Consider the following 12,832-nt stretch of genomic DNA (forward strand, 5'->3'; position numbering starts at 1 on the left):
GTCATCTACATCAATGATTTGGATGAAACCATATAGGGCAAGATTAGCAAGTTTGCTGATGATCCCACAGTGAGTGGTTTTCCAGACTGAGAAAGATTACAGCAGGATCTGGATCGATTGGCCAGGTGGGCTGGGGAATGGTTGATGGAATTTAATACAGAAAAGTGTGAGGTGTTGCATTTTGGGACTTCGAACAAGGGCAGGACCTACACAGTAAATGGTAGGCATTTGGATAGTGTTGTAGAGCAGAGGGATCTAGGAGTACAGGTGCATGGTTCCTTGAAGGTTGAGTCGCAGGTAGATAAGGTGGTCAAAAAGGCTTTTGGCACTCTGGCCTTCATGGGTCAGAGTATTGAGTATAGAAGTTGGAAGGTTGTGTGGCAGTTTTATAAGACATTGGTGAGGCCACATTTAGAATATTGTGTTCAGTTCAGGATACCATGTTATAGGAAAGATATTGTCAAGTTTGAAAGGGTTCAGAAAATATTTACGAGGACTAGAGGGTGTGAGCTATAGGGAGAGGTTGAGTAGACTGGGTCTCTGTTCCATGGAGTGCAGGAGGATGAGGGGGACTCTTATAGAGGTGTATAAAATCATGAGAGGAATAGATCGGGTAGATGCACAGAGTCTGTTGCCCAGAGCAGGGGAATCGAGGACCAGAGGACATAGGTTCATGGTGAAGAGGAAAAGAATTAATGGGAATCCGAGGGGTAACCTTTTCATCACAAAGGGTGGTGGGTGTATGGAACAAGCTGCCAGAGGAGGTAGTTGACGCTGGGACTATCAGAAACAGTTAGACAGGTACATGGATAGGACAGGTTTGGAGTGATATGGACCAAGCGCTGGCAAGTGGGACAAGTGTAGCTGAGACATTGTGTGGGCAAGTTGGGCCGAAGGGCCTGTTTCCACACTCTTATCACTCTATGACTCTATATAAAATGCTGGCTAATTCCTCTCCGTTAATAACATAGAGAGTAACTCCTCCAATTCATTGTGCAGATAATGTGCAGGGAGAAACTGCAGATGCTGTTTTAAACCAAAGATAGACACAAAATGCTGGAGTAACAGTGGGATAGGGAGTATCTCTGGATAGAAGGAATGGGTGATGTTTTGGGTTGAGACCCTTCTTCAGACTGAGAGATGGTCTATCTTCTCTCTATCATTGTGCAGATACATTATTTGTGTTCTTTACATGCAAAGATTCAGAAAGATTGTCCAGAAACAGATGTTAAAAAGTAAAAGTTGAACACTAAATGAATTTAATAACATCCATTACATTTCTGAGGTCTTTCCTACGGGCTATCTCCAGGATAAAACTCATGTCACCCAGTTTCTGTTAAAAATTTGTTTGTTAATATTGTTTGTGTCAAAATCCCCAACAGCCTCAAATATTGTCCCATGTATGACTGAGGATGTTGTCATCATGCACTGTATTTGGTCTGGGCTTGGGCTCTCTGGACACTGGAACTCTGGCAGTAACAAGACCAGTAGATCCAGCATAGATCTAACTAAAGTCAAGCTTTGGTTTCTGATATAGAGTCGAAACAGGCCCTTCGGCCCACCAAGTCCACGCTCACCATTGGTCACCCATACACTAACCATATAACCATATAACAATTACAGCACGGAAACAGGCCATCTCGGCCCTACAAGTCCGTGCCGAACAAATTTTTTTTCACCTTAGTCCCACCTGCCTGCACTCATACCATAACCCTCCATTCCCATCTCATCCATATGCCTATCCAATTTATTTTTAAATGATACCAATGAACCTGCCTCCACCACTTCCACTGGAAGCTCATTCCACACCGCCACCACTCTCTGAGTAAAGAAGTTCCCCCTCATATTACCCCTAAACTTCTGTCCCTTAATTCTGAAGTCAGGTCCTCTTGTTTGAATCTTCCCTATTCTCAAAGGGAAAAGCTTATCTACACTAGTTCTGTGTTATCTCACTTCTGCAACTTACACTGTGTTATCTCACTTCTGCAACTTACAACTGGAGTGACGAGAGCAAATCCACACGCTCACAGGGAGGACGTACAAACTCCACACAGACAGCACCCGAGGTCAGGATCGATCCTGGGTCTCAGCCACTGTGAGGCAGCAACTCTACTGCTGCGCGATTATGCCATAAAGGATCTGGGGGGATTGCCAGATTCCTGCTCGGAAACCTGAAGAAAATTGATTTGTTGTGGATGAATGGATCACCTTGTAAATTGCTTATTTGTGTCTAATCAAAAACAAAGTTAAAAGATAAATTCATCAAACTCTGTAACGTCTCTCACATTCGCTTTTAATTGTGATGTACCTGAACATTGGTGGTGAAGGCTCCTAAGGACAAAAGAACAAATACCAGGTTACATCAGATTTTGGAAAGTGATTGGAGAATTACTGCATTGTACACTCATGTTACAAAACACACCTTTAGTTACAATCAATGTGTGAACCAATATAATGATCAAGGAGAAAAGCACCATGCTGCAGGCACTTAAAATCTGAAATAATACAGTAAATTCAGGATATACTCTGTATATCCGGCAACATATGTTGGAGACAGAATCAGAACTAATGCTTCAGGCCAATAAATAAACTCCTGGAAGAATTCAGAGGGTCAAGCAGCAGCTGATTAGTACTAGTGTCAGGGGTGACAGGGAAAAGGCAGGAGAATGGGGTTAGGAGGGAGAGATAGATCAGCCATGATTGAATAGCAGAGTAGGCTTGATGGGCCGAATGGCCTAATTCTGCTCCTATCACTTATGACCTTAATGGACATAGTTTTAGACGAAGACCATGTATCAGGACCGAGAGTGTAAGGAAAGGAAGCCGGTATATGGAAATGAGGGGAGAGCTATTTATTTGCTAACCCCATCTGATTTACATTATTCTTTTCAGGTGAAATAAGGTAAACCCTATCCTGAAATTTCAGAAGCTTTTTCTGATATATTATGGCCACATTTGTATAAATTTGTATAAATACTTGTATAAATTTCACAAATCATTGAAATTAACATCAGAAACTTACCAATTCATCAGGAACTTCGTACACATCTGTGAGAGGAGGACATGTATTAATAAGATGAAAACACAGCTAATATGTTGAGAAGTTTCCCAAAATTGACACAAGGTTCATGTTTGTTTAACAGCAAATTGATTTGCATGTATGTGTCAAGCTCCCCAATTCAAATATAGAAACAGGGAACTGCAGATGCTGGTCTAAAAAAGACACAAAGTGCTGGAGTAGGTCAGCGGGTCAGCCGGCATCTCAGGAAAGTGTGGATAGGCAGCATTTTGGGTTGGGACCCTTCTTCAGACCTGAAATGATCTATTTCCATGTTCTACTGAGATACTGCCTGACCCTCTGAACTACTCAAGCATTCCGTGTCTTTCCCAATTCAAATTTGGGCGGCACGGTGGCACAGCGGTAGAGTTGGTGCCTTACAGCGCTTGCAGCGCCAGAGACCCGAGTTCAATCCTGACGACGGATGCTGTCTGTACGGAGTTTGTACGTTCTCCCCGTGACCTGCGTGGGTTTTCTCTGAGATTTTCGTTTTCCTCCCACACTCCAAAGACGTACAGGTTTGTTGGTTAATTGGCTTGGTACAAATGTACATTGACCCTAGTGTGTGTAGGGTAGTGTTAATGTGGGGGATTTCTGGCCAGTGCGGATTCGATGGGCCGAAAGGCCTGTTCCCGTGTTGTATATCTAAATTAAACTAAACTCAATTCCAGTTTGTAGCAACTCACACTGATTAAGCTAAAGAATATACTTTTTTTTAGAAAAAATAGATGCTCTTTGAATTGTGAATTTTAAATTGCATATTGTTTTCTTTGTAAGTTTTTGAGAATAAATATTCTCAAATATTCGGCGCGGAACCGGTGGGCCGAAGGGCCTGTTTCCGCGCTGTATCTCAAACTAAAACTAAAAACTAAATTGATATTGATGAGAATTCCGGGCCTATTGCCCTTGTTTTGAATGAATGTGGTGCAGTGCTGTGGACCAATACATCCGAGATTGAGGGGGATCCATACTGCTGCAAACTAAGGTTGACAAAAGTGCTGGAGAAACTCAGCGGGTGCGGCAGCATCTATGGAGCGAAGGAAATAAGTAACGTTTCGGGCCGAAACCCTTTTTCAGACTAATGCTGAGGGTGACCTTGGCTGTGGGCTCCCTGTATTGATGCTGCATTTTTATGTACAGCCACCAGAGGGCGGGACAGGATCTGTTGTTGCATTTGTATTTCCAGCTATCGAGGGACTGAATGTGAGTTCATCTGTTACCACAACCTGGGGCACGAGAAAGGTGGGATCAGCATCATTTAAATAGGCGGCAGGACCAAAGTGCAGAGAATGTGCTGAGATTCTGAAGAGAAATGTGAATTGCTGTCTTTGTATGTTTCTCGTCGATTGGTGGGACCGGGAGCCCGCCCGAAGTCTCGCTAACACCCGAAGATTCATCGGTCGATGGGACCAGGAAACCGCCCGGAGGCTCGGCAGACGCCAAAACCGGGATGGAGCTGGAAAAATGGGACGCGTGGAGCAAGGACCGGTAGGAAGGCGATGCTTCCAGCCCCTTCCGCTCGGCTTCAGGAGGCGCCCCTGGGACACAAAGATGGCCGGGCGAGGAGAGGAGAGGATGTTGGTTCACGGGAACTGTTGCAGTACATCGAGTGTGCGGGTCAACCGGTCTTTGCGCTTTGAATAATGGCGACAATAATGTCGGTGCCTGCATGTGTTATTTACGCAAAATGAATGTCACTGTACAGTTGCACATGTGACAAATTCTCTTTCTCCTCCCCAGCTAGCCTCTGCTGCGGGGTTCCACAAGGTTCCATCCTTGGCCCCATTCTCTTCTCCCTGTATATGCTCCCCTTAGCCAAGTCATTCAAAGGCACGGCATTTCCTTCCATCGCTATGCAGACGATACACAACTCTATCTCCCCCTGAAGCCCAACAACCGATCAAATCTACTTAACCTTATCCACTGCCTCGAGGATATAAAGTGTTGGATGGCCCAGAACTTCCTCCAACTAAACGAGAGTAAGTCTGAGGTCATCCTTCTTGGCCCCTCGGACTCAATCAATACTATAGCAGGCAGTCTTGGAAGCCTTACCCCATTACTCAAATCTCACGTCAAAAAACTTGGCGTGATATTTGACTCAACGTTGAAATTTGCCGTGGTAAAAGCTAGCTTCTTCCAGCTTCGGATGATAGCTAAATTAAAACAATTCCTCCAGTTTGACGACCTCAAAAAGATCATCCATACATTTATCTCCTCCCGCCTCGACTACTGCAACTCCCTTTACACTGGCATCAGCCAATCTTCCCACCTGCAACTGGTCCAAAACGCCGCAGCGAGACTCCTGACGGGCACTCGAAAAAGGGACCACATCACCCCGATCCTGGCCTCTCTTCACTGCCTCCCTGTGCGGTTCCGAATAAATTTCAAGATCCTTCTTTATGTTTACAAAGCCCTTAACGGGCTTGCCCCGTCCTACATCAAAAATCTGCTTACCCACCACACCACCTCCAGGTCCCTCAGATCGGCCGACTTGGGGTTACTGAACATCCCGCGGTCTAAGCATAAGCTCAGGGGCGACCGCGCCTTTGTGGTTGCAGCTCCTAGACTGGGGAACAGCATCCCTCTTCTCATCAGAACTGCCCCCTCCATCGACTCTTTTAAGTCGAGACTTAAAACTCATCTTTACTCTCAAGCCTTTCTTGACGTCCTCTGAGGGAGGGCTATATGTATGTATTTATGTATGTACTTAATCTATGAACCACCGTTAGTAACGTTAGTACCTCCACCAATGTAAAACACTTTTGTCACCGAGAGTTGTTTTTTAAATGTGCTATAGAAATAAAAGTGACTTGACTTGACGAAATAAATTACTATTGAACTATTTTCCTTTCAACAGTTCCAATATTTGCTGAGTTCAAATTATCGTAAACCATAACCCTCACCAATACTGAAAGAATGTTTTTATTCTAACATTGGCACAGTATTAATTTTGGATCAACTGACATTTCCAGGTGGCTTCAGTGAAGCAGTTACACAGAATACTAATTAAATGAAAGGTAATAGAATATTCAGCAAAGATTATCTTCATAAGTCACCACCATTAGGAACCAAGGTGCATGGAATTAAGTGCTCATCTGTATCCACATCACTTCTCAGGCTTTGTCCCGACCCTAACAAAAGCTTTTCACTGTACCTTGGTTAGGGATGCCAACCATCTCACTCCCAAATAAGGGACAAAAGGTCAAAATACGTGACAAATTCACGACGGCAATTCGTTGACCGACTCGGCCGTGGCTGGGTGAATGATGAGTTGAGTGATGAATGATGAATGATGAGGCCGGGTGCCAGACTGCACACAATCCCCAACTGGCGGGCCAGCTGAGGAGTTTTGGCCTACACGACGTCGCGCACAAAGTCTGGCACCCCATCCAACTCATGAACCGATGATCGGCCATGAGAAGTAGGGGTGGTTGTGTCGGCGGTAAGCGAAGGTCTGAAGGTCGGACAGCTGGCCGGGCTGCCGACCGACGGGGCCATGAGCGAGGCGCTGCTGCTGCACTCCATGGGCTGCACAACGTCGGGACGGGTGAGGTGGGGACCGGACGAGGCGCTCCGACCCGACAGTCCCCTCGACTCGAGTAGTAGCAGTCAAATACGGTACATGGGCAGTCCCATATGGGACAAACCAATTTAGCCCAATATACGGGATGTCCTGGCTAATACGGGACAGTTGGTAACCCTAACCTTGGTACACGTGACAATAAACTAAACAAAACTAAACCCACTTCTCTTTTCCAACTTTCCTCCCCCAACTACAATCAGTCTGAAGAAGGGTCCTGACCCAGAATATCATCTGCCCTTTAACTTCTCAAATACTGCCTGACCAGTTGAGTTACTTCCGCAGTTTGTTTTCTGCACAAAATTCAAGCACCTGCCGTTTCTTTTGTCTGTAATTAAGAATAAGGGACAGGCCATTTAGGACAGAGATGAGGAAAAATGTTTTCACTCAGAGAGTTGTGAATCTGTGGAATACACTGCCACAGAAGGCAATGGAGGCCAATAATGTATTCAAGAGAGAGTTAGATATAGGGCTAGGGCTAATGGAATCAAGGGATATCGGGAGAAAGCGGGAATGGGGGTACTGATTTTGAATGATCAGCCATGATCCTATCGAATGGTGGTGCTGGTTCAAAGGGCCGAATGGCCTTCTCATCCACGTATTTTCTATGTTTCTAAGTTATGGAAATAATTGTTGGCATGCCATGAAGCTCTCAATCATGAGGGATGTGATGGAAGGATTCATCAGTAGTGCTAGCAAACATGCTTACTCTCCAATAATCTGCTCATGGATGTCCAACTTGAGATTTGCCAGGATTACTTAGCTTCAGAAATTGTCACAACCTTGTTTCTTGCATGGATCAAAGAACTACATTTCAGAGGCGAGGTGGGAATGTCTGCCTTGACATCAATGCAATGCTTGATAGAATGAAGATAGACACAGAAAAACAGAGTTACTCAGTGGGTCAGACAGCATCTCTGGAGAAAAGGAATAGGAGATGTTTCGGGTCTGAAGGATCTTGACCCGAAACATCACCTATTCTTTTTCTCCAGCGATGCTGTCTGACCCATTGAGTTAATCCGGCATTTTGTGTCTATCTTCAGTTTAAACCAGCATCTGCAGTTCCTTTCTACACTCTTGACAGAATGAAGCATCCTTTGTTCCTGGTAAAAACTGACATCAATTTGGCATCAAGGGGTAAATTGTCCAAGATTGGATTCACACCTTGCACAAAGGAGGAGAGCTGCAGTTTTTTTGACACCATTCGCCTCTACCTTGATATCATGGCAGAGGGATTCCTTTGGACTGTGTACTAGGCCCAACCATCTTCAGATGCTGCAGCAATGACATTTGTTTGAACATAAGGTCAGAAGTGGGCTTGTTTGTTGATCCTTGCACAATATGAGGCTTTATGTTTAGTCGAAGCCTGGGATATGCTGCCAGGGGAGGTGGTAGGAGCAGATAAGTGTGACATTTAAGAGGTTTTTAGATAGACACAATAGACAATAGGTGCAGGTGTAGGCCATTCGGCCTTTCGAGCCAGCACCACCATTCAATATGATCATGGCTGATCATCCACAATCAGGGAATAAGCAGGGAATAGAGGGACGTGGACCATCTGCAGGTAGATGGGATTGGTTTTGATTAGCCCACCATTTCTGCCCTAACCATAATGCCAAAAGGCCTGTTCCTGCACTGAACCATTTCATGTTCCATATATTGAAGAGTTAATTATTTCTACATTTCTTACCTTGAAACTGTGGGCTTTCTGACCGTGACTGTGCCTCAGATGCAGCATGGTCTGGATAAAATAAGGAGGACATATGACCTAAACGTGCATGATTCATGAATGCAGAATTACATATTTTCCAATAACAGTTTACCAATAGGCTGATGACCAGGTTACTAGATGACTCCAGATTACAACAGATTACCAGTGCGGCATGGTGGTGCAGCAGTAGAGATGCTGCCTTATGCCCCTGTCCCACTTAGGAAACCTGAACGGAAACCTCTGGAGACTTTGTGCCCCACCCAAAGTTTCCATGCGGTTCCCGGAGGTTTTTGTCAGTCTCCCTACCTGCTTCCACTACCTGCAACCTCCGGCAACCACCTGCAACCTCCGCGAACCGCACGGAAACATTGGGTGGGGCGCAAAGTCTCCAGAGGTTTCCGTTCAGGTTTCCTGAGTGGAACAGGGGCATTACAGTGCAAGAGACCTGGGTTCGATCCTGACTACGGGTGCCGTCTGTATGGAGTTTGTACATTCTCCTCGTCACCGTATAGGGGATTCTCCGAGATCTTCCATTTCCTCCCACACTCCAAAGATGTTCAGGTTTGAAGGTTAATTGGCTTGGCATAAATGTAAATTGTCCCTAGTGTATGTAGGGTGGTGTTAATGTATGTGGATCGCAGGTTGGGGCGAACTTGGTGGACCGAAGTGCCTGTTTCCGCGTTGTATCTCTAAATTAAATTCTCTCAATATATTCATATTTTCTATACTTAAGCAGAATCTATAATGCTTTTCATTCAATTTTAATTTACACCAATCATAAAGAAAAGTCCTCATGAACCAGTATAATACGCCCATGATGTATATTTAAACATTCTTTAAATTGCACATTTATAAATAAAACTGGCATTACAATGTTGCAGAATTTTAGTTAACTGAATCCTACTTTGCAGTTATTGTTATTTATAATAGGAACAAAGCAATAACCATTCAATTATACATCTGGATTTTTTGTCAGAACCATAATCGTTCTTCGATCTCCCACCCTCTAACTTCAACTGGCCTGTCTAATGTTGATGATCTGAGAGGGAGGGAAAATGATGGAGGGGATTGTTGCCTCTCTGTTCTTACCCTGCCTTGTGTCTTTCCTATTGTCTATACTTGGGAATGCATAACAATGCATTTGCTTGTATATGGGATGGTAAGATAAAATGCAAGAGGAATAGCAGCAGGAGTGAAGCATTTGGCTGTCTGACCATACATGCAGATCATAGCCGTTCATTTACCTATGGTCTACTTTCCTGCTTGTTCTACATAATCCAAGAGACGACAAATTTTGTTCTTCAATATTCCCAATAACATACATCCAAAATTCCCTGGGGTAGCAAATTCCCGTGATGAGGAAGTCCTTTATTGTTCTGGTCTTCACCCTTTACATTGAGGCCATGTCTGGATTCTCACATTCGAGGGAACATCATCAAAGAACCCATTACATCAAACTCCCATAGGTTTTTGTCCATTTCAATAAGTTCACTTCCCAATCTAAATTTCAGATCATATAAGGCCCAATCCCCTCAACTTTTCCCAATAAGGTCACTTCAACGCAGCGTTATTCATATAAGTTGTTTCGGTAACAACTCCAAGGAGTATATACTTCCTTAAATAAGGAGCTCAAATCTGTAAGCAGTGCTCCAAGTGTGGTCTGGATAGTTAAACTCAATTCCACTGGTCTTCCTGATTATCTGCTGTATGATTTGCTAACTTTTTGAACTGAGGGAAATTTTGAGGAATATGATCTCCAAAACTTTATTCCATTGCTTCATCGTGGCTAAATGAATAATATTTTGGGCCAAGCTGTTCCACAAAGTGTAATGTACGTTGGAATATATACTTTTGAAGTTATTGCCATTAACGTCAGAATGATGGATTGCATAGACTTAAAGGATTCGTGCAAGTTTAAGCAAAATGATGGCTTTCTTCCAGGTAGCACAAAGCACAAACTTGCAGTCCACTTTCCACACTTGCCAGAACAAAGGTTTGTTTGCATGTTAGTGGAAATCCCCAGCAGAAATATATGATACTCCTCGTGAAGGAAGGAACTGCAGATGTTGGTTTAAACTGAAGATAGACACAAAAAGCTGGAGTAACTCAGTGGGTCAGACAGCATTTCTGGATAGAAGGAATAGGTGACATTTCAGGTCGAGACCTCAGATAACCTTCAGACTGAAGAAGGGTCTCGATCCGAAACGTCACCTATTCTTTTTTTCCAGAAATGTTGTCTGACCCGCTGAGTTACTCCAGCTTTTATTGTCTTATCTATTGCGATTCTCCTTTTCAGTTTTTAAAAGATCCCAAGGATACAACAGTGCATGACTTGCACTACAATTACAAGCTGTTGAATTTTGAACAGCATCTTATAATTTGCATTGAAGGCATTTGAGTACCTGAATCGTGGAAGTGCCCTGCTTTGGGACTGGATGATGAACCTGTCGGTTTGTTGGGTGGCTTGCCTGCTCTGTTCACTAGAGGAGCTGAAGGAATATGAATAATTTAATGAAGAGGTAGATAGACACATTTGAAAATCATTTTATGATTAAGATTCAAAAAAATTAAAACGTAGCACAATCATGCCGAACACAAGTAGTCTTTGCAATGTTCACCTCTAATAGAAAGCCACAGCCCGCTGCGTACACAGGCAACTTGAGAGTGAATGTGAAAGGAACGCACCAGAATTTGTTTACAGTTCTCACATTCACGGTTCTCATGAACATTCTCAATATCTTCTTTGAAGTTAGTTTAACATATAAATAGCCCTCTACTTGCTGCCTCTTTTCATTGGATTTTTATTTTAAGGTAATTCTTCTGAAATCTCAGTCTGCAAAATCTTTAATACGCACTTTTTTAAATCATGCTGAAAAATTGTCCCACCTATGGCCCAAGTCTGAAGAAGGGTCCTGACCCAGTTGAGCTTATAGGACTTGATATTACAATCCCTATTATAATTGGCACCTTCTTACTATCTTGAGTGGGGTTAGGGGTAAAGACTTAATTGGGGTCATCAGGTGGGCACCCTCCTTCCATGGTGTTTTGTTGATAGGCCCACGACACCTCCAGAGGGTTCAACAGCAACACCTGGCATCCCAGGTGCGCTCCCCTCCGTTTTACCCCTCTTGCTGGTCATGTTGCAGCCCGGTTGGAGTCCTTCCTCTTCAGCCACAGCCAGGTGCTGCTTGGCTCGGCAGCCTCTGACAGCGACCTGATGGCTTGCCGGAAGGCCTGCCCTCGAACTCCCATTCCCTTCAGGAGTCTGGTTGTTGTCATGGCTACAAACCCTCTGCAACCAACCTCTACAGGGAGCACCTGGGTACGCCAGCCACATTGTTCTGCCTCGGCTGCTAAGTCTGAATACCTCAGACATTTGCGTTCATACGCTTCACCAACTGCAGCCTCTCAAGGCACAGTTAACTCCACGATGTACAGGGACATCTGTGAGGTTGACCACAAGATCAGGTCGGGCCTGAGATTAGTTGTGATGATCTCTGGTGGAAAGATGAGCTTCTGGTCTAGATCAGCCTGCATTTTCCAGTCCCGGGCAGTGTCCAGGAGGGTCGGTTCCTTTCTTGCAAATGGCTTCTCTGGAAGCTGTCCTGCCTTTACAAAAGGGATGGTGATCGAGAAACCAGGCGTTGAGGGAGGGAGGGAATTGGTGGTAGTTCTCCTTCTTTCCAAGGTAATCGCCAGTTGTAGCAGGACCTGATTGTGCCTCCAGGTGTAGTGGCCTTGTGAAAGACGGGATTTATGATGTGCCTAATGTTGCTGGGGTTTGGCAGACAGAACATGATGGATCTTCTCCAAGTCACTGGTTTAGGTTCTTGGGTGTGGGAAGAACATCGTAGGTGGCTCTGATGATGAAGCTAAGATGGCTTCCTTCCATTTCCCACAGATCCTTCCAGGTAAGCTTACGATGCTCCAGGTTTTCCCAGGTAGTCCACTGGCCCTGTTTGGACTGTGAGGCTGAATTTGCGCATCTTTCTGCCTCCTCTTGCTAACGGACCTCAGCAACTACCAGCTTTCTTCTCTGGGTGGATGTTGCCTTGTGCCATGTGGGTCGACTTGTCCCGAGTCCAATCCCACCTCTTCCCTGCTGCACCTGTCCTACAATGTCTCCATGTCTGAGAGCAAATTTTAACCATTAGGGGTGACTCCTATTCACAATTATTACCTGCCCATTAACTTCCCAAATACACATAATGGACAGATAATGAGGTGGGCGTTGTAAGACTCTTGCAAATATATTCAGGGATCTCGCACCAATATCATTGCATTGTGTGTGGGGAGCGTGTTACAAGGTGCGGTGGTAAAGATGATTGAGGGGGGAGGATTGATCGGGAGCTGATGGAAGTGGGATCTGTGAGTGTTGAGGAGAGGGCGAGAAGATTGTTAGATTTTGAAGCTCGGATAGCGTGACATTTTGAAATCTAACTAATTATCTAATAGCTGCCCAAGAAAGGCCACAGATTCAATC

At 44.5% G+C, this 12,832-nt stretch overlaps 1 protein-coding gene across 1 annotated transcript in view; it reads right to left on the reverse strand.

Moving 5' to 3' along the window:
• blnk (B cell linker) overlaps window positions 1–12,832 on the reverse strand; it is a 200,246-nt gene that overhangs the window by 33,341 nt on the left and 154,073 nt on the right. Inside the window, exons 11-14 of the mRNA XM_055646632.1 lie at window positions 10,752–10,838; window positions 8,329–8,379; window positions 3,023–3,048; window positions 2,309–2,331 (exon numbers count right to left, since the gene is read on the reverse strand). Coding sequence (XP_055502607.1) covers window positions 2,309–2,331; window positions 3,023–3,048; window positions 8,329–8,379; window positions 10,752–10,838 — 187 coding nt within the window. The remainder of the gene's footprint in view (window positions 1–2,308; window positions 2,332–3,022; window positions 3,049–8,328; window positions 8,380–10,751; window positions 10,839–12,832) is intronic.

Source organism: Leucoraja erinacea, chromosome 15 (genome assembly GCF_028641065.1).
Source record: "Leucoraja erinacea ecotype New England chromosome 15, Leri_hhj_1, whole genome shotgun sequence".
Taxonomy (NCBI): domain Eukaryota; kingdom Metazoa; phylum Chordata; class Chondrichthyes; order Rajiformes; family Rajidae; genus Leucoraja; species Leucoraja erinaceus.